This window comes from Actinia tenebrosa, unplaced genomic scaffold (assembly GCF_029948245.1).
Source record: "Actinia tenebrosa isolate PJP-AT-01 unplaced genomic scaffold, QUT_ActTen_1.0 PGA_scaffold1__47_contigs__length_23844297, whole genome shotgun sequence".
NCBI classification, from domain to species: Eukaryota; Metazoa; Cnidaria; class Anthozoa; order Actiniaria; family Actiniidae; genus Actinia; species Actinia tenebrosa.
Window position 1 is genome coordinate 12,975,114 of NW_028292578.1, and position 21,788 is coordinate 12,996,901.

Consider the following 21,788-nt stretch of genomic DNA (forward strand, 5'->3'; position numbering starts at 1 on the left):
TCCTCTGCCATACATTCTGAACGCAGCCTTAGTAATGTGTTTCGCGGATTAATTGTTTGCACTCTAGTCTATAAAATTCTCTTTCCTTTTACTAATAGCTAATCTCTATAAGGAAATGCAGAGGCAGCAGAAATTGAAAATAAGAAAGACAAGTCAAGTAAGAAGTTTACTTCTTTTGACTCAAAAAAAATTTTTTTTTGATGCTGGCTAATATTTTAGACTTCATGATTTCAAGCTTGAGAGTACTTTGCTAAACGTTTTTCCCTTTCTAATAAAATATAAAATTTTCGTGATGCGCCTCCTATAATTTCGAGATTCCGTTATTTCACGACACTTTAGTTTTACAATTTTGCAAATAATATCGAATTCTACGTCACTTAATTTCTCGATTTCCATTAAACATCATTAATGTTTTGATAAAATTGAACTTGTTCAATATTTGTGGGAAGGGGATGAGAGAAATTATAGGACCCTAGTTTAATGGAAAACTCCAAAAACCTAACGAGCCCATTTTTTCACCCATCACATCAAAACAAATGGCCCTTTATCTACGTTGGTGGGGTACAATGTCAGTATAACAGCTGCTATTCCCAGAGGTCTTATATTTTATACTGGAGATCCAATATAATGAATAACGAAAGCAAAAGATATTCTTGGTAAATTCCCTGATTTATGTCATCGCGAAACGAAATAAGATACTTTGACAGTATTGTTATGTAAATGAACAGCTGATAGATATCAACCAATCAAAGGCAGGAGTGAAGTAAACACAGGACTTAGCTCGATCAAAACAAAAATACGAACGAGCCAACTTCGCTACGTAATAACTTATAAGTAACTATGACTAGCAAAGGAATAAAGTTATATACTTAGAAGTATACAGACCACGAAGCCTTGATTTTTATTAATATAAGTAACAAAAACGAAAATAGATTTTTCATTTTTTTAATTTTGCATGTCAAGTTCGACGATTTCTTGGTTATATTTACAATATTAAAATCCTCGTTAAATCGAAGATAAAAAACAAAAAACTACAATAAGTTATTATGACATGACTTTGTGCCTTCGTTTATATAAATCGATAAATCTTTCTTTAAAATAAAACTCGAGCGCTCAAAACTGGAGCGATTTCATTACTTTCTCTATTTACAACATCGTCATTCTCTCCATTCATAAAATGTAGCTATGGATCTTCGCAACCAAAAGATTCTACTCAAAAACGAAACGTTTCCTTTTCAGTTAGTGATATCTTTTAGGCTGTGTATATAAATTTCAGTCATAATATTATCATATATACATTTACTGTACAAAACTCCAGTCTTCTCTTCCTAATAATGACCGTATAAAAAAAACAGACAAAATCATTATTCCCAACCGTTGTCCTTTATCATATGGATCATCTCAATAATGAACTTTCCTTCTTTGTATTTCTGACTATTTTCGAAAGCATGTTCCTGAAAGACAATGAAAAATACACTTATTTTTCAGCATAATGTTTATTTATCAATAACTGAATTTTCATTCGACATGGCATTCATTCAGCAGCAAGACCTCAATGTCCACGAACCAGCGGAAGCACACGATCTATATCGTTTCGTTTCTCCAATGAAATCGAAAATCGTGCTATTTAAAAAAATATACATATATATTATACTCACGTATTTCCAACCCAGTGTGGTTTTACAACACTCGCAGTAGATGTCAGAAACTGCGTGTAAGCCCGTCAGGAGGACCCTCTCTTCGGCTGGACCACAACCAACATTGACACTATAATAAATAACATTAAAATGAAACTCAAAATTCAAACATACAAACAGCAGAAAATGGTTTGTTGCTCGATCAAAATGAAATTGGAATGAAATTAATAAGGCGAACTTACACTTTATTGAAAAGGTATGCTCGTCCTTGGCTCCCTTGAAATGACTGAAATAAACAAACTAAATGTTTCGTAGTGCTCGATAGGTTGTTGATGTTCTTCAACTTCTTGGATCGATAATTTTGCCCACCGAAAAGGTTCACTTCAAATAATACACTAACCTTAGAAATAAGTTCATCATGATTTGCCAGGTGAGCTCTGCAGTGGATACAGCTATACCTTCGATGGCAGCCAACGAGATAATCTTGGAACGTTTTCACCATTGTGGACAAAATCGAGGCATGGAAGATCGCACGAACCGATTTTCGCGGAAAATTGACACAATCTTTTGCAACAAAAGATGTCTTATTGTCTTCTTCTTGACTTCTTCTCGACTTTATATGTAATAAAGCTGTTCTTTTTCTTCTGGTGAACTGGCTAATGCTTAAGCACTAAAGGCCGAACAAATAGATCAACATTCATCTATGTTGTTTTGAAAATTTTTTTCGATTGTCTTCTGTGTTATCATTTTTAGCTCGCGAATAGTCCACGTGATACCAGTTCGTCTTTGTCAGGGTAAACCAATCATAACAAATGGCTGTCAAAATCTCACCAATGAAAGCTCATGAACCGTAGAGGAAACAAAAACTGTCAAAGATGGCACCGTTCCAGCTCGTTGCCCATGACAACATCATGACAAAAGATGTGTTTTACACAGGAAAGTATGATGTGCGAACATAATCATTTGGCTAAAAAATAATAGAATAAAAAAAAAAAACAACATTGGAATTAAAATACGAATTTCCGTCGTTAAGATGAGTTAAGTTTGTTTTCATATTATTCTTAGATCATTTTGTTGTCTTATTAACGAAGAATCATTCAGTCGTAACCGTATTTTTTAAATCCTTTTTTATTCTTAAACTCAGACCATGGATATAAAACACAAATCATTACGGAGGTTGTAATTCTTGAGCATTTAACCTTTTATGGGTAAGAGATTTACAAACTAGAATCAGGCCATAAGCTATATTTAGTATCAGTTTTCAGTAATCAGTAATGCGCGCGTCTTCTACTGTTCTAGTTAATTTTGAAAACGTGCAAACGAGAAATTGAAATCAGTTGACTGATAATAAAGGACGTCTTCCATTTAGACCAACAACCGCGACATCCAACCAGCCATTATTAAGTACTGGCACGAGGTAAAGATGAGCCACACGATGTTATTGTGTGAACAATATATATTATTCTGTGCACGTATTTCCTATTGAGTCGGCTTTGCTTATATCCGGGTCTAAGAAGGGTCATTATGAATCATATCTGCGAGCATCAAAATCAGTTTCATTAAAATGTTTCATTAAAAAAAAAAAAGAAAAAAAAAAACTATTGTTAAACTATTGTATCTCCAACATTTAATACTGGCTTACATTAACTTGCACCTTGTCTAGGACACAATCGGAATTTTTTTTTTCGAATTTCAAAAACTTAGAGCAAAATTTCTTAACTGATCGCTTCCAACAAATATATCTTAAACTTGGTTGCTGACCATATTTAATAATGGAGGGTTCCAGTCCCTCTCTATTCAAACTAAACAGTAATGATGAAAAGGTAAATTATAGACCGTGAAAAGATGAAAAAACTTACTGACGTTTCGGACGCTAGGCTTCGTCGGAGTAAACTATGTTAGCGTTCAACTGTTGACGGAAAAAAGGAAACAGCTGATTAGTTGTTTTCCATCATCGACTCAGCCCACGAAAACCTAGCTACGTACTTCCACCATACTTACAAGAGATAAGACGTGTTTGGGTTGAGATGGCAACGGCTTTGCATTAGCGCGCTATTCCCGGTTTTCATAGACAGTGAAGAAATTGGGGAGACCGGATAACTGTTGTCAAGGCTGGATATAGCAAGCATATGTAGTTATATAAAACAAGCTCAATCAATGCAGCCCGATTTTGACCGAATGAACAAAAATCACTGGCAAATGGAGATATTCTCCGTGTCCTTGCATCCTCCGACATGAAACTCGGCAATATCTTTCAAAAGAATATTGAACCACAGGTAGCCCAAGCTTGGTTTCTGTGGTAAGGAAATGTATGGGGATTCATCCCCACCACTTACTGGTGGGGAAAAAATCTTAAAACGGGCTAAATTCAAAAAATAACCGAAAGAAGTGATATTTCTCAATGATCGGGTAAAATTTCGAGGCTTTATTTCACGTTTCAATGATGTTATTGATATTTTTGATGAAGCCCATACATTTCCTTATAACAGGACACCACAGAAACCAAGTTTGGGATACCTGTGATTGAACTGTAAACTCAACTGTAACGGAAATATGAAGTAAAGATTCCCTCTTTCTCGGTTCCTTAGAACTAGACGCAGTAGGCAGCGTTGACTGGGATACCTGGAAGGGGGAGTGGAGGACCTGGTTTCAACATGCATGGAGTATTTAGTTGGTTGATCTTCCAAAAATACTGATAAAGTAGTACTGACAAATAACTCAATTTGGAACTGCAATTCCAGTTCCGGTCCGGATTTTGGCATACGTAATTAGGTTGTTGTTCGAGCATGTATAGCTCGCTTCAAAATCAAAATACTTCATTTAAAACGTAAATACGGTCTAATATTTGCTCCAGATCTCTCTGATAATTGCTTTATATTTTATAATGTTATAATTTATCGATATTTTTTAATGAATCACCATTTTTTTGAAGAAAAATTAAAGGAGATCATAACGCTTCGAACGGCAAAGATCAAACCCTGGAATGTGCTTAGCAAATTATTTATTTTGCTTCTTAAATCAAATAGAATCTTAAAATAAATATTGCTATGTACCTCATGTTCCTTTGTGAGTAGACTTTGAAGCCAAAACAGTTAATATAAATACATAAATGTAGGCTATAAGAATATCTATATTGTCATGTCAGCAGTCAACGAAGTGAAGCATGCGTAGACATAAACCTCTGCCACGTGATCTGCTAGCTCCGCCCTCTCATAATCACTTGACAACATAGTGACATTGATTGACATCTGGTACATGATAATTGGTTGGACTATTGATGTGAACCCCATAGCAGATGCCCGCAAAGGTCTCTTGGGTAAGTTCCTGAAGACCCCTGGGTACTATTGCGCAACTTTCCCATTTTGTCGTGGAGAAGACAGGAAAATAGAAAAAATTACAGTCAAACTACCTCAAGCGTGAACACGTAGAGGTCATTAATGACTTTATTTTTGGATTGTTGATTTCATTATTCGATTCGAACATTCATTATTGAAAACGAATCTTCAAAGCCTGGCATATACAAAAGCCAAGCATATATGCAACTGAAGTGCAAAAACAACTTTTTGTGCAAGGAATATGTAATATTAATGACTTACCTTCTCGTTTGCGCTATAAATAAGAGCCTACATGCCAAGCTAACCGAATTTTCAAATTTTTTTTTTTTTTGAATATTGAAGATTCGTTTTCATTAATGAATGTTCGAATCGAATAATGAAATCAAGAATCCAAAAATAAAGTCATTAATGACCTCTACGTGTTCACGCTTGAGGTAGTTTGACCGTAAAGGCGCTCAAGAAGCGCATGTGGTTAGTCCAAAGAAGTAATATATATATATATATTTAGGCACTGCCTAAAAGCGGAGCTCCCAATAGCAGAGGGAGCCCAATTTAGATAAAACTGAAAGATGAAAATAAAATCCATCGGGCAAAAATCTTCGATTTTTTGTCTCCATCGAGATGAAGACAATGTCCCCCATAAGGGAAACCATGAAGTGAAAAAATTGAATGAATGAAAAAATGAATTCCTTGTTAATTTTATTTGAAAAACGAATGATAAGTACAGATAATCCAATAAAATGTCAAGTTTAGTGAAATTTACCTTGGATGTCTTTTATTAAAATCCAAATTTCGGAGATTTCCTATCTTTTTATGGACAAATGAACATGGCATACAAAGACACTGAATAGAAAACTGCTTATATTAAAAGAAAAGGTGAGCAAAACATAAGCTTACTTTTACTTCTTTTACATGACAATGTTTGGTTATCCATGAAGAGTTTAGGTTTTTGTAAGAACCGTGTTTTTACCGCAATGAAATTAAGAAAATAAATGATTAGGTAGCATCAGCGAGAGAAAATTGGCTGGATATCATTAACTAACTAAACTTGTGAAATGTGTCATCAGTTCAAAATAGTTTTCTGATCCTAATTCTTCATTAAAATATTTTTATTCCTTTTGTATGAGCCTTAACTACTTTTAGATAAGCTTGAAAACAAGCTGTAAATACTAGATTTTGATATTCGATTTTAATTCGATTTTTTAAAAATCTGTTATCATGAGCGAGAAAGATACGGAAACTGAATCACCAACGACCGAAAAGTTTTCGAAAAACAACTGAGACAAAATAGCAAAATAGAAAATAGAAAATAGAAAATAGAAAATAGAAAATAGAAAAGTAGAAAATAGAAAATAGAAAAGTAGAAAATAGAAAAATCGGCAATGCAAAATAGAAAATGATGAACTTCCTTGTCAGTTAAATTGGAATTTGTAGATGTTTTTGAATATATAGTAGCTTTTTAAAGTGAAAGACAAGGTCTTCATACAATAACATCTTTCAACAACACAAATTCCAAATCATTTGTATAATCATACTAGCTCGAAATACTGAACAGTTAAATATTTGGTGCAATTTTATATTTCATTCAATTTTTAAAAAAATTATCCATAGAAAAATATAAAATTATTGAATGAAACTCTTGTTTTGTTTACCGATGGGACCTCGCGATAGGAGGCACACAAAGCTGTATTTTTTTGAACGAAAAACATACGATAGTTGGTCTTCGGATTATATTTCATCCAGCATTAAAATCAATTAACCTTATCCATAGAAATATTAAAACGTTTGAGAGAAATTCTTTGATTTGTCGATAAGAATTCTTGTCAAAATCAGCATTAAATAATATAATATTGTTTGCTAAAAAACACACACCTGAATTCTTGAAGGACACTTCTTGATCCATCTTTGAAGAAATGCAAGTTTTTTTAATTTGTTGTTGGTTTATGATTTGTCCTAAGGGAGTTATCATTATTTAACGGGGGGGTGGGAGGGAGGGCCACTAAATTTATGGGGAGGGCCATATTTTTTTGGATGTGTGTTTGGGGAGGGTTGCTTTTTTTAAATAATGGGTGTAGGGAGGGCCACAATTTTTTTGACTTAAGAAAATGAAATGTTAATAAAATATTTTTTCCATCAGGATTTCTGGTATAGTATTTTTGGGGAGGGTCATAATTTTTTTTGTTTCGGCCCTCAGGCCGAAATGCTAGACTCTTCCACAGTCTCTCGCTCGTCCGTTCCGTCTCCACGCTTAGAGACTGTAACGGTACAATGACCGAAAGGACGTATGGGTCCCAAAAACTTGGACCCAGCGTGCTTTGGGAACCAAAATACTCGTCCACAGTCTCTCTCGTTTTCGCCGCCATCTTGAAAATATTGAATATTGAATTCGTTGCCGGATTCGTTGTATCAAAAGCATTAAAAGATGAATACATTTCAAGGTTAATTTCATATAGGGCTTTTAAGTTGTGACGTATTTCCGGGTCCAATCACACGAAAGATCGCTAAAATATCGCCACAACTTATTCCCAGGATAAATTCTCTACCTTCAACAATTAGATATATGAATAGAAAATTCTGCTATGAAAAAAAAAAAAAAAAAACAAGAAAAAGAAAAAAAAAACCAGAAAAATGTCTGTAGAAGTAATTATCAATTTCAACCCGGAAGTGGCTTTTCGTTCGAATTACGTCAATCTTACCGTGCAGTAACAGCTCTATTATGAGACGTAAATTTCTAGTAATTCTAGGATTCACTTTTCTAGTAATTTCTATTTTGATAACACCAACTACAAACAGTGGTAACCTAGCACACAAAAAATGATAACTTCAAGACTGACAACATGGTGCTCAATGGAGTAAATAAAAGAATTAAGTCTGCTGGGTAACGGGAAAACGTATGCTTCAGGGCTCATTACGATAATTCACATGCACACATTTTCTCATTTAACTGAATATCATTACTGACTTTGTTATTTTATCTCGCTTCAGTACTGTTTGAGGGACTTGTCCAAGTGATAGCAACTCTGTATTTTTAATGTGAATAATTAATGTTTGGCGTAGATTCGGACACGTCAAGGGACAACGGTGATGCTGATGATGGTATTCCGGCACTGTAAATAAATGAATTATTGCTGACTCATCAGTACGGAATCTCAGAATAAACTTGATATTCAATTAGCCAATACCACTAGTTATTAATCCCCTGGAGCCGGGGAGTGAAGGGAACTGCATCGGAACACATGCTGTTATTCACAGGAATGATGGATTTTTAAAAACATCTGTGATAAGTTTTTGAATTCCCATGCAGAGAATATCAAAATGTTAATTGTTAGTATAGGGTACTGAACTATTTTATGTTAGCTTTCAGTGCCAGGTAGGTAAACTTTATTTAAACACGCTTGCCTCGTCAACTAAAGCTGATTTCCACAAGGGGCGTGTGGATAAACATTACAATGAAAAGCTAATACTATTTTATATTCTAATCAATAATAATAAAAAAATAGAACTAAAAATAAAATAGATATAACTGTTAATAAAGCTACAATAATACATAGTAAATTAAGTAATAATTTAATTTATAGATACTAAGAGATAGAGTGTGAGTGGCAATTTCAGATTTCAATTTGGCCAGTGATTTGCAATTTCTTACATTTTCTGGTAGGGAGTTCCAGACTTTTGCCCCATCATAAGAAAAACTTCTTAAGGCAATTGGTGCTAATTAACTGAACCAAAAGAAAGTTTGTAAGGGAGTCTGGTAGTAGAGGTCAACGACGCCATCATGCAAAGCTCCTATTTACATACGAGCATCAAGAATGTTTTTCGGTTTCTGACTATCTTTTATTATATCTCTTATTAACTCTTTGTAATTTCTTAGCCGCTTGACAACATTTTCAAGTTGAATTTCGTGACAGGGACGTTTCACGGTAACTAGAAAATATCGATACGTCTAGCAATTGAGTTATTATAAAAAATAAAATCGAAAGGGATTAATTTTTCCGTGCAAAAGAAGTATTCTAAATTCTGTGTAATCCCCCTTTTGTATGACTGAGGGTCTCCTCCTTTTCTGACCTGTAGCTAAATCATGTATACCGCTCCCAAACTATCCTTCGACCTTAGCTTAACCTAAGGTATCAAAGAAACTTTTCTAAAAACATCAAAAACACCAAACAAATGCAGAAAATATGGCTTCATGGCCATCAAATATGACTTTCTTTAACTTTTCTGAATCAAAAGCATGTAATCAAGAGTTAGTGATAAGGATTTATGAAACTTTCAATCTATGCGATGCAGTCAAAATGCTTATAATTCGAATTTGTTAACAGGTGGATTTTTTCGTAAATTTGGCTGTCAATCATCCCCTTGCAATCAGATTTTTTCTTAGATTTATATTTTTCACTTATTTACGGAAAAGTATCTCGAAAACCATTTAGGTGCCCCATTTTTCTTTGTTTTAAAATCAAGATACTACCAAAATAGCGTACCCAGCGTAAAATTTTCTGAGAACGAAAACCGAGCGAAATAATTTTATAGAATCCCGAACTGTGAAACAACCCCTTTACTGATCATTATCTAACTTCAACGCACGGTAGCGCACGGCTAAAACTCACAGATTGAAATGGAATTTAGCATCGTGGAGTCGAGCAAACCGGAGACTTCGGATAAATTCCCTCGATAAGGGCGGAGACATTTTAGGGATTTTAGAGTGATTTCACTTAACTCGCGAAATAAAAATTACTTGTTAATGCGTAATAGTCAAGTAAACAAACAATAAAAACAGACGAACAAACAAACAAAACAAAAAGGAAATAAGAAATAATGGTCATAATCTCTGTCGGTCTACTAATTATTTCGCGCTTCAACGCCGGCAATAAATTTCGTTTAGTCCAGCAGTGATTTTAGATCACCGTCATCTGCATAATTTCATACAAAACAACATTGAGGATGTTAAAAAAATTTTAAAATTAAAATCCTCAATTTTATTTTGTGTAAAATTGTGCAGATGACGGCACTTTACGGTCGGACTCGAGCTTGGGGAAGGGCATCTGTACAAAATTCTCTTAAAGGCTTGCTTTTTTTTTTTTCAAGGTTTTTGTTGTTGTTTTGTTGATGATGATGTTAATGTTCATCTAATATTCCAGGCTAACGTAACTTTTATTAAAAAGAAATACATTGTGACTGATAAGCCCTAGACCGGAATGAAGAAAACGCTCAAAAAAGTTAGTTCGACCTTGCATATGGGTTCTCCAGTTTAAAAGTTCAGCCAGCATCTAACTAACATCGTGCCTGCTTGGATGACAGCTGTAATTAACGGTACCTCCCACCTTTTGCTTTCATGTAGAGTGCATAATGATAAAAAGATAAATTGCAAAACAATATTGATCCCAGCTAACTTAATTCGTGCTTTAAACTGGAGGCGGGGACTGATTAAGTTGTCGAACATTCACCCTAAACTTGGCTTTTGAATACCCCTAACTTTCACATGCAGTGGTATGTTTTACGTATTGCGTGTAGAAGTTATTTACAATCAACCTCTATTTAACGGCCACTTTACAGTTCTCCGAAGGTGGCCACACCTCATCTTAACTGTAGATGGTCTGTACTTGCGTTTAAAATAAAATAAATATAAATTATCCAAGTCTATATAGGATTTAACGCTTTATCCTCTACATACAGCAACCTATGCTAACAATAAAAATATAAGGATGTATTTAGGAAGGCTTAAATCTTCTTTAGCTTATTTTAAATTTAGAATTTTGCAAGAGGACAAAATTAACAATAAGTCATTAAAAACTATAACGACGAAATATTGTTTTAATGGTCGGGTCGTTTTCCTTTCTAATGAGAAAACTGACCATTTTTGTTCATAACTAAATAGCAACTTTAAGCACATTTTTTTGTCGTTAATAAATAAAAACCATGACATCCTGTGAGAAATCCTTAAAATATCACATATATTCACGAAGTTTCGCTTCTCGAACAACCGTGTTTTTTCCCCAGACCATTTCTCATCCTTGGACATTATTATCTGATATCCCAGACGCCAGAAGGGGTTTATTTACTCAATAGAGGCTTTGCATCATCACGTGCCGGCGCCTTCGACTGCCTGTGGTTAGATGGCAACAATTAAGTTCCTTTGCATTCTTTATCATGTAATTGCATTTTTCATGCCATCTAACACGGCTGTCGTGCCGTCACGTGATGGTGCAAAGCCCCTATAACGAGGGACGGGAATAAGCGCCAAAGTAGTTGAAAGCTAAATTAAAATATTTTTATACAATTGTTTTATAAATATATAAATTTTTTGAATTATTTATTTTTAAGAGTTATTTAAAGCCATTTTACGAAACGCTTTAATCGTCGTTATTACAGTTCATCGTTCATCATTTCAATCCGACAGACCAGTCATAACTTGACAAATGGTTCTCTTTATAACGGGAACAGGGCAGATTTTGCTTCAAAGCTTAATAATTACAAAAAATAATCCATGACATCTTGTGAGAATTCTGCTATTATTGACCAACCCGAGGAACATTAATCGACGTCATCAAAGTTCCCTAAACTAGAATATAAAAGGAATAACATTGTGAGAGCTCCCATTACTAAGCACTGTATGTGAGCATGGCTACTCAGTGGATTCTCTTGCTACTGTTGGGGTGTGCCCTTGCTACTCCTTTTAGTAGACTAACTCCAGAAGAAGGTAAGCCACAAAATATCGATTGCTTGAAAAATACGTTATGAGTTGAAAAATACGGCTATTAAAAGTTTGGATGGTCACTGAGAAGAAGTTTTTTTGAATTTTGCAATTATCTTTAACTAATTTCATTACTTTAATGTTTTAGAAGCGCGTCGTCAAAAACGGCAAGAATTGTTGGAAAACCCCGATACGAATCTCGTTGATCGTATTTTACTAGTGAACGAAGGTATTTTGAAATTAAAAGTCAAAAAAGATAATTGGATTCGAAAATAATGAGAATATGATTAATTCCTCTCGCCACTGGGAGGGAGTAAAAGTGGTAGGGACACTTAGAAGGAAAGTGAATGTATTTATATTTCCCTCAAAATAAACTCTCTTCTGGTTTGACACAATCATACCTAGTTTCATCATTTTGTTTCTCATGGGTACTATCATGTGTTTTTTTTCTTGGTTCAGAATTTATTCTGTTATGAAACTCTCAGGTAAACGCCTACTTTCTAAAGCCCAGACTTAAAAAATTCACGATGTGCACTGCTCCTTCCCTTATACTAATTGCGCTTATTTTTTTTTTCTCTCGACAGAAACTGACGCAGATTCGAATTTGATTGACGGGGATATCGCGAAAAACCCCAAAATCCGAAACGAGAAACGAAGCAGCACCCATAGGGAAGTAAATTATTTATGGAAAAGTCGTATCATTCCTTATGTCATCGATCCCTCACTAAGTAAGTTTTAAAAGTTGATGATTCGATTAGTAAAAGTAGGAGCATAAAAACGAGAGAAACATTCCCCTTCTGGTTTATATCGCGGCTGTGTGCCTACCACTTTAGTCAGTGTGTTGATGGACCACTTCGAAGATATGGCGGCCATCTTAAATCGCATGGTATTATGGGCGTCCAGGAGGGCTAATAAAGCTTTGTCATAGTAATGACGTCAGCTCACCACAGGAAAATACAACAAAAGATGAATTAAGGCGGCACATCGAGCACCTTTACCCAACACACATCATCAGAGTTACAAAAGCATATACACCCCCTGCAGCACTTTGGAATGCAGCTCGATCTGAGGGACAAAATAACCAGATTTAAATTCTCAGAAGATTGGAATTCTTTTGTTTTAACCCCCAGATCGAGCTTCTTTGACGTCACATGTAAGGGGTTTATACGAATGTCGTTATACAGAAAACATAAAGAGACTTTTAAAAAAATTTTATTTATTCAAAACGTTTAAAATTGGGTAACCAACTTGTATCTGGTATTGAATATTTCAGGTGATGCAGTAAGCAATATCACTAAGGCTATTGCAAACTTCCACGATAAAACCTGCATCAAGTGGGTTAAAAGAACTAACGAGCCTTACTATTTGCTCTTTAAAAAACTTACAGGGTAAGTGTATTTTCAAGTAGAAGACTGAACAAGAGATTGGGGCAAGTTCTAAATTTGAAACTAATAAAATAGCGTTTGTCAAAATCAAAATCAATTAATATCGGTGCGTCTGGGCTAATGCTATGGGGTCAAAACAATTTGCCGTAATTTCTTATGCAAAAAAAAAAAAAAAAAGAAAGAAATAATCCATTGTTCCCCCCCTCCCCTCCCCCAAAAAAATTGCTATCGGGACTCAGTTTAAGGGTCTATATTTTGGAAATTATTTTTTAAAAGCAAAAACTTAAAAAAGTCTTGGGAACACTGGTACAGATGCGGGGTTTCAAGGTTCTGCGAGTGACCAAAATCAGTGCATGTTGGTTAATCACCTAGTAAATAATTAATGGTTTTCGAACACTGCCCCAAAAATTTCTTTCTCAAGTTCCTTGGGATATGCGTGAAATTTTCAGGGTTATAAGTCTTAAGGTTCAAGAACGCAAAACAAAACAGTGCATGATGTAACTGAATGTGCTGTGGCACTACTAAAACGTAGCGAATGCTGAGAGGGGGTCACGGGAGAAAGGGAGTATCAATATATCCTGTAACCATGATAAAATATTTTGGTCTTCTTAGATGTTGGTCATTTATCGGCCAAGCTCAAGATCCAAGGGGATATCAAGAAATATCAATCGGCAATGGTTGCAATTTTGTCGGGACAATCATGCATGAAATGATGCACGCCGTTGGAGTATGGCACGAACAGTCTCGACGTGATCGGGGAACTAAAATTGAAATCATGTGGGAGCATATTAAAGATGGTAAAGACCCGACCCTTGGCATAAATGTACTAATATTAAGCAGATCTCAACTCTCTAAAATGTTCATTAACACTTCTTACGTTTTTGCATCAAAGAGGGCATAGGATGTATAACATATGCATAACAGTTTCGTCAACCTAATTCTGTGAATATTAAGTTTTATTATCATATTTTCAAGGTGTGGATTCAAATTTCGAAGCCCATGGCCAAGAAACACTTAATCTTCAAGGAACTCCATACGATCCTGACTCCCTCATGCAATATGGTAATTATGCTTTCAGTAAGGATGGAAAGATGACTATCCGGTTGTTGAGTAACCCAGAAGCTGTATTTGGACAGAGAGAGGGATTCAGCAACGATGATGTGATTGCACTTAACAATCTCTACAGCTGTTCAGGTATATCAAATTTCTTAGATGTGTGTTCATTTATTTATTAGGATCTGTCAATCGTTTTAGCCCTTTGCCGCTCTGCTTTGTTATGGTGTTCTTACATATGCTATATCATGATGTGCTGGGCATACCGCACCGTGCTGTACAGTGCCGTGCCGTCCCGTGTTGTCCTGTGCACTCCTTTGCCGTGCTGTGCCGTGCCGTGCATCCCATTCCGTGCGGCGCCCTACAAGCTGTACTGTGCTGTGCTATACAGTGCTGTGCAGTGCCATGCCGTGCCATGCCGTGCTTACTGTACTATATGCAGTGCTGTGCAGTGCAGTGCTATGTTGTGCTGTGCTGTGCGGGGCCGTGTATACCGTACTATATGATATGCAGTACTGTAGAATGCCGTGCCGTACTGTACATTGCTGTGCCGTGTCGTGCTGTGCTTTTGCATGCCATGCAATCACTATCCATAACAGGCAATGTAACACGACTGTTATAATACGTTTTTTTCCTTGGTGCTTTTAGTCACAGACGGTGGTTGGAGTCTGTGGACATCTTATTCTCCATGTGATGCCAATTGCCTTAAAAAACGATCAAGGTTCTGCACCAATGTGAATAGTGCCGCCTGCAATGCTGCTATTCCCGGAGGCATAGAACAGCAGACAAAAGTTTGCCCTAATGAAGAGTGCTACGGTAGGTAACTTTATTCAAGTGTCATGGTATTTGGCTATGACAGTCCCTAGCCTTTGTTGGGTTAGGTTGATCGTGCACTTTGACTACATAGGAAATGAAAGAATAGAGTTCACTTCGGGTTTTACTTCCCCCATGAAAGAATAGTGGCAACGTAATACATAGTAGTAGACACGAAATCCATTGTTTTCTTTTGTTTTACTTGGACTGTTAGGCACAAGAGTGCAAATAATATACCCGTGAGATATGCATCTCGACAGATTGTTGGCATTAAGGTATAGACATAGCCATAGACATAGTGAGATTTTACTTAGCCCGTGAAAGAATAGTGGCAACGTAATACATAGTAGTAGACACGAAATCTATTGTTTTCTTTTGTTTTTCTTGGAATGTGAGTCACTAGTTAAACAAAATCAAAGTAAAATCAAAGTAAAATCGAAAACAATCACCCTAGTGACTCACAATTTATTGTTTTTGCAATACCTCTTTAGAGTTGTGCTACTCTATCTTGAGTAACAATTGGTCAAACATCTTTTCAGTAAATTTACCTATGTTAAGATATTTTATTATTTTGAACAAATCTTTAGCTCCGGTTGCTGGACACTGGGGCAAATGGTCTGCCTGGGGCGCGTGTAGTGCAACTTGTGATGATGGTAGCCACACCCGAACGCGAGTGTGTGATGACCCAGCACCCAAATACGGTGGAGCTGCCTGTGCTGGAAGCAACAGCCAAACTGGTGTTTGTAAAATCAAATCCTGTGGTGGAGGTTAGTTCACCTCATCGTTCTGTGCAATACCTTGCTGTTTTTTGTTGCTTTTTCTTGCGTCTTGGCTAGTTTTTCTCAGTGTCCTTTGCGTTTCTTTTTTACTTAACTATGTTTATCAACTATGCTAAGTGCGGTTTTCGTTAACCCGTGAAACAAAGTGTACTTAATAACGTGTAGTAGTCAGATAAACACAATAGAAAACAAAAGAATTGTAGTTTGTTTTGTTTTGTTTTGTTTTGTTTTGTTTTGTTTTGTTTTGTTTTGTTTTGTTTTGTTTTGTTTTGTTTTGTTTTGTTTTGTTTTGTTTTGTTTTGTTTTGTTTTGTTTTGTTTTGTTTTGTTTTATTTTACTTGACTTGACTTGACTTGACTTGATTTGACTTTCGTTTTCGTTTTCGCGTTTCTTTTTTACTTAACTATGTTTATCAACCCGTGAAACAAAGTGTACTAATTAACGTGTAGTAGTCAGATAATCACAATAGAAAACAAAAGAATTGTAGTTTGTTTTGTTTTGTTTTATTTTACTTGACTTGACTTGACTTGACTTGACTTGACTTGACTTTATCTTATTTTATTTTATTTTTTTCTATTTTGAATTTTGATCTTCCTATACTTTATTCTGGAATCATTTTGACTTCATATAACATTCATTTTCTCATACCTTTAATATAGGTCCGGGAGACTGTGAATTCGATGATGATTCTCAGCCACTTTGTGACTGGCAACAAGACGCGACAGACACCCAAACTAAGTACCCAGACTGGCTGAGAGGATCTTCTACTAAAAGTTCTAACACAGGACCAGTCGGAGATCACACCACAGGAAGCGGTATGGTTTTATGCTATATATTGACGAGGGCAGGTTATGATGGAAAGGGCCAGAAGACAGGCAGGGCAAATATCCTTTTTCGTACCCAGACCCAACTCATTGGCCAAATCAAATCGCCAAACCCTTTAGGTTTAGAACCGAAGCTTTCCTTCAGGAGGTCGTGGTTTAAATTCTCGAGTGGGTCTTAAAATAATCAACTGAGGAGAAGGTGCTGCCCTTGAAAAAAATATCTACAAATTGTCTAGACCTTCACATGACTCGGATGACTACATAAAATGCAGTCCTTGGACGTTTCTCCACACTTCCTCACCCTACCTCGGAGGGAAGTAAAAGAACTACCCTCAGCATCAAGCTTCTGCTAATAATTTCGTAAAGGGTTGATTGTGTAGATATATGAATTTTGAGGGGATTGAAAGTCGGTGCAATGTACACCCTTCGAAGGGAACCTAGTGCCTAATTTGCTTTGCACCAATCTGTAGGCAAAATCTCAAAACGAAAAAAATTGAACTGGACAATCTGGCCTTAGTGTAGCTAAAAATTAATGTATCAAGATATTGATTTATGATTTCATTTTAAAATTAATTATTTTTTCTTTAAATTTGATTTATATGCAGGCAAGTTCGCCTTCGCAGAAGCATCTGGTTGCTTAGGAAACGAGGGAACAACCATTAGACTTCAGAGCGTCGATTTCCCAGCAACAGGTGGTCGATGCTTGACCTTTTGGTATTATGCTCTTGGTGCGAAAGTAGGCCAACTTAACGCATATGTTCGTGACGTTGGTAATGGGCAGATGACAAAACTGCATGGAATTTCGGGTAATCAAGGAGCAGAATGGAAAAAATTCAATGTACATTTCTCCCATGCTTCCACTTACAAGGTGTGTTGAATAACTTTTTTTAAATGTATCATCACTCTATAATCCCATATAATCAACTATCGTATTATTTTCAAATTCTCTTCCTTGTCCAAATTAAAGATTAATTTGGACCGTTTCCATTCACATTTTTTCGAGGGAAAACTATGACTTATGGAATCAGTGTAGTATAGTTTGGGATGATATAATTAATCTGCAATAGGACGACATGTGAAATTTGGAAATAATTGAATTCAAAAAATTCCTCTGACTGCCAAATTGGACTCCGCTTATCGTCCTCTTCCAATTTTGTCAGTCCTCGGAATTTTTTCATCCAATTATTTCCAAATTGGATAGCATGTATTCCTATTACCAATACATATTGCTTTTGGAGTCAAAATAGAGTTTCATTACCTATTGCAGCCCTATATGTTTGACTAATGACTAATGTTTTCCTTTTTCTATACGTGGCGAGTAGATCGTATTAGAGATGGTATGTGGCGGAGACTATAGAGGAGATATTGCTGTTGATGACATTAAATTCAATGACGGTCCATGTGCATAAACACCACAATGATGAAAACCGTGATCAAGGTAAATTATCGTTATATTTATGAAGATTATTGCAAGATTTAATTTAAGGAAAAATTTGTGGGAAAAATTATTTTACTCACCGATGTTAATAAAAATTGATAATAATGATAATAGCAATAATAAGAATAAGAATAAGAATAAAAATAATAATGTTTGTAAAATCAGTATTGCAGATATTTGCTTTGACTATTCATGCCCACACTATTCTGTTTTCATGTAGCAAAAATGTCAGACGTTGAAATAAACATTTAATAATAACAATAATAATAATCATAATAATAACAATAACACTAGCAATAATAACAATAATAATAATAATTTTTAATAATAATAACAATAATGATAATTATTATTATTATTGTTATATTAGTATGTGATATGTTTAATAAGATTTGAAATTATAAATAGGACAAAATAAATGAAGTAAAGCAAAACAAATAAAGAAAAGTCATTATAGTAAAGCAAAGCAATGCAATAAATAAATATGAAAAGACTAAACATAGAGAGTTTATAAAAGTTATTTAACTCTTTTGAATACAGCTATTTCGAGGAAGGTTAGTGAAGGTTTTCTTGCATGTTTTGATGCTCCATCAGTTTTGCATATTGCTTGTTGCTTACTAAGTTTGAAATTAAGTAATGATGTGTGTACGAAGTAGGCAGATTCGGCTACATTCTTGCAAAAACGACCGTTTGACACAATTTTTAATTGGATTAATTCTGTGCTTCTCATTGGCTCAGAGATCTGAAAGCGCGAATTTTGAATTACGAATGAAATTTACATCCTTATGAAACTGCTTTCAGAAAAAATCAGTATTAATAGAACAAGTGTAGAAAACTAAATTGTTAAAGGGACTCTGAGGTGCCAGACACATCATAGCTTAAAATGTACATCAAACCTTGTTGATTTTGAAAATCGAAATGAAAATTCCATGAAATGCTTTTTTGGGGTGATATCGTCAGTCAAAGTTGCGAAATGACTTAAGCTGGGCTCCCTGTGGAATATCGCGGATTTGATGGCTTGGGATGAATGTCTCACTGTCGCTCACTGTCCTCGCTCACACTTTCATCGGGTGTATTATATTCTTCTCCTCAAGCAATTTCCGGCTCAAATTGATAAAGAACAGCCATACTTCCATAGCGAAATTTGGTTGATTCAGCTCCAGCTATCCAACATGTTCCACTATCTGACGTCATCACACCTCATTCATCCCAAGCCATCAAATCCGCGATATTCCACAGGGAGCCCAGCTTAAGTCATTTCGCAACTTTGACAAACGATATCACCCCAAAAAACGCATTTCATGGAATTTTCATTTCGATTTTCAAAATCAACAAGGTTTGATGTACATTTTAAGCTATGATGTGTCTGGCACCTCAGAGTCCCTTTAAAATTATATTCATATGTCAAGAAAATATACTGGAAAAATCACGTGCAGATAAAGTTTAGGAAAATTCCATATCGTTGTGACCTATTTCGCTGATGGTATTCATATCGCCCATAGTGTAACAGAAGCTTAGCGAGGGGTCAATGCACCATTTTCCCGCCAAATCCACAGGAATCCCGCATGGATTTATAAATTTTGGTGCCGAAAGCAAACTTTCGGAGGAAACATGCCCCCTGCCACCTTCCTACGGTAGTGTAGTGCAATTTGGACTTGTTATGGGACATGCAACATGTCACAGATGTAGCATGCAATACAACCTTCTACAACCTTTTTTTGAAATAGTTGTATACTAAAATCAAATTTACTCTTTTCAAGATTGGCCACAAGGAAGTGACTCACAAGAGAGTCCCGACACATAAACAAAAGGACTAAAATGACACTCTAAAAGTAGTATGCCGTAATCAACCGACGATAAAACCCATTTCCACCCACCCCTACCCTACAACAAAACATCTAAACACGTTCCCCATAAATCTCCAATGGTCGTCGAGTTATATTTAAGGATATTTAAAGATATAAATTGTTAATTGTAACTGGATAAACTGTTTGATTTTGATGATATTAAAGTATTGACGAGCATTAAACCGATGTCTATAGTTTGAATAATGCCCACTAAATCCTGATTGAACTTGTAAAGCGGCAAGGTCATAAAAGAAATTCTCGTCGGAAAGTAAATGCTTTGTCTCCTCACACAGTAAATTCATTTCTACGATAGATGTAAATTTGGATATATTTGAAGACAAAGTCCGAGTAATTCTCCTAACCCTAACCCTAATTCTAAGGGATTCTTGAGATAAGAAATGCCGGTTCTCTAACATTTTTTTCATTCTACCAATCATAAAAAGCTAAAATCCCTGTGTTTCCAACGAAACAAAAAGCTAAACCCATAAAAAGTGTAGGATTCGGAAGTTATGTCTTTTGAGTCATTGAGCTTATTAATCAGTTGTAACTTATTCCCACTACCAAAACTGCACCTCTTTGTTTGCACTGCTGTATGAGATACAAAAAAGCTTTCTAACCACAGGTAGCCCAGGCTTACCGTTAGTGTTGAACTGAATCGATCGAGAAACAGACAGACAGACAAAGATTATAAGGGTATCATATGGGTATTTTTTCATTTTTACGCTTTAAAATAATTAAAATCAAATAAAACTCTCACCGTGTGTTGTTGATATATTGAACAGTCCCATGGCTTAATTACAGCTCATTTCGTTTTAAGCCATGATAGCACCCATATGATACCCATATAATCTTTGTCTGTCTGTCTGTCTCTCGTTCGATTCAGTTATTCAACACTAACGGTAAGCCTGGGCTACCTGTGTTTTAACTGGGCCGAACTGTAGTTAGCTATTTCTTATATAAGTAGTATAGGGGATGGGGGTTCCAGCGCAACGACCACCGGAGGATTACCCGTTTAAAGTGAATTCCTCGATTCGTACCGCGATTACCCGCATCCCGTGTCTATGTAGTTAAATATGTTAGTCTATATATGGAGTGCGAAGATTGTAAGAGAACTTTTAAGAAAGAAGTGGACTTGAAGAAGCATTTGAAGATGAAGACGAAATGTATGAGCAGCTATGATTGTGGATGTGGTAAGAAGTTTAAGACTAAGGTTAAATTGTTTTGGCATTGTCAGGATTGTGAGTATGACTACGACGATCTGAAAAGGGTCTGGAATTAGGTATAAGATATTTCCTATTATATAGATGGAATCCCAAAGCAATTTCGAAACGGTGTCAATACCCGGCAACGGTGAGATTGACGTTAGACAGTTTTGGCGTCAGTCAGAAAGGAAGGTCAAGAGAACGCTTCGAAAAGGTATAGAAGAATTAGGAGCCCTGAAAGCGAGTATAATGGTAGAAGTAAGTTTATCAAAAGATGAGGTAACGACGACAGCAATGTTGCGATCAAAGTCACTGGTTATATTAGAGTCCACGAATCTGGATAGGTCACTCAGCGAAGCCTTAGAAGCAATAATGGAGTCGCTGTCTAACTACACGAAAGAAGGATCAGGTTGGACAGTGGAGGAGGTAGAAGGTATGGAGGTTAGCATGGCAAGGTACGTGCCAATACGAGGAGGAAGTTACGTGCCCCTACCAACGTGGGTAGAAAGGAAGAAAGCCATAGTCAACGTAAAAAATGACGACAACAGATGCTTTATGTGGGCAATACGATCCGCACTGTATCCAGTAGATAAGGATCCATGTAGACCAAGCAAGTACCCAACAGATGATTTGGAGTGGGATGGCGTAGAGTTCCCAATGCAGTTGATAGACATACCGATATTCGAGCAGGAAAATGACCTAGCCATTAACGTTTACGGAGTCAGAGACCAAACGATAGTGCCACTAGTGCTGTCAAAGAGTAAAGGAGAACGAATACACCTCTTCT

General features: G+C 35.9%; 2 protein-coding genes across 2 annotated transcripts; one reads left to right on the forward strand and one right to left on the reverse strand.

Annotated features, from left to right (window-relative positions):
* Window positions 1-931: 931 nt before the first annotated feature.
* Window positions 932-2,375, reverse strand: LOC116294090 (protein yippee-like 1). Its single transcript, XM_031701624.2, has 4 exons — window positions 2,038-2,375; window positions 1,880-1,923; window positions 1,659-1,767; window positions 932-1,454 (listed from the first exon to the last, which is right to left on the reverse strand). Exons 1-4 carry the CDS (start codon window positions 2,137-2,139, stop codon window positions 1,365-1,367), a joined length of 345 nt encoding a protein of 114 aa, XP_031557484.1. The 5' UTR covers window positions 2,140-2,375; the 3' UTR covers window positions 932-1,364.
* Window positions 2,376-11,543: 9,168 nt separating this feature from the next.
* Window positions 11,544-19,981, forward strand: LOC116294079 (meprin A subunit beta). Its single transcript, XM_031701614.1, has 12 exons — window positions 11,544-11,666; window positions 11,809-11,889; window positions 12,245-12,388; window positions 12,934-13,048; window positions 13,658-13,842; window positions 14,021-14,239; window positions 14,747-14,914; window positions 15,499-15,678; window positions 16,350-16,505; window positions 17,120-17,382; window positions 17,837-17,952; window positions 19,713-19,981. The coding sequence occupies exons 1-11, from the start codon at window positions 11,588-11,590 to the stop codon at window positions 17,921-17,923; spliced, it is 1,677 nt and encodes a 558-aa protein (XP_031557474.1). The 5' UTR covers window positions 11,544-11,587; the 3' UTR covers window positions 17,924-17,952; window positions 19,713-19,981.
* The last annotated feature ends 1,807 nt before the right edge of the window (window positions 19,982-21,788 follow it).

Bases quoted from the DNA above. Each gene is read 5' to 3' on its own strand.
- LOC116294079 (XM_031701614.1), top strand. From the start codon at position 11,588: ATGGCTACTCAGTGGATTCTCTTGCTACTGTTGGGGTGTGCCCTTGCT. The intron at 13,843-14,020 runs GTAAAGACCCGA...CATATTTTCAAG, and splicing joins GTGGGAGCATATTAAAGATG to GTGTGGATTCAAATTTCGAA. The intron at 14,240-14,746 runs GTATATCAAATT...TGGTGCTTTTAG, and splicing joins CAATCTCTACAGCTGTTCAG to TCACAGACGGTGGTTGGAGT.
- LOC116294090 (XM_031701624.2), bottom strand. From the start codon at position 2,139: ATGGTGAAAACGTTCCAAGATTATCTCGTTGGCTGCCATCGAAGGTAT. The intron at 1,768-1,879 runs GTAAGTTCGCCT...TATTTATTATAG, and splicing joins GCATACCTTTTCAATAAAGT to TGTCAATGTTGGTTGTGGTC. The intron at 1,455-1,658 runs GTGAGTATAATA...ATTGTCTTTCAG, and splicing joins CCACACTGGGTTGGAAATAC to GAACATGCTTTCGAAAATAG.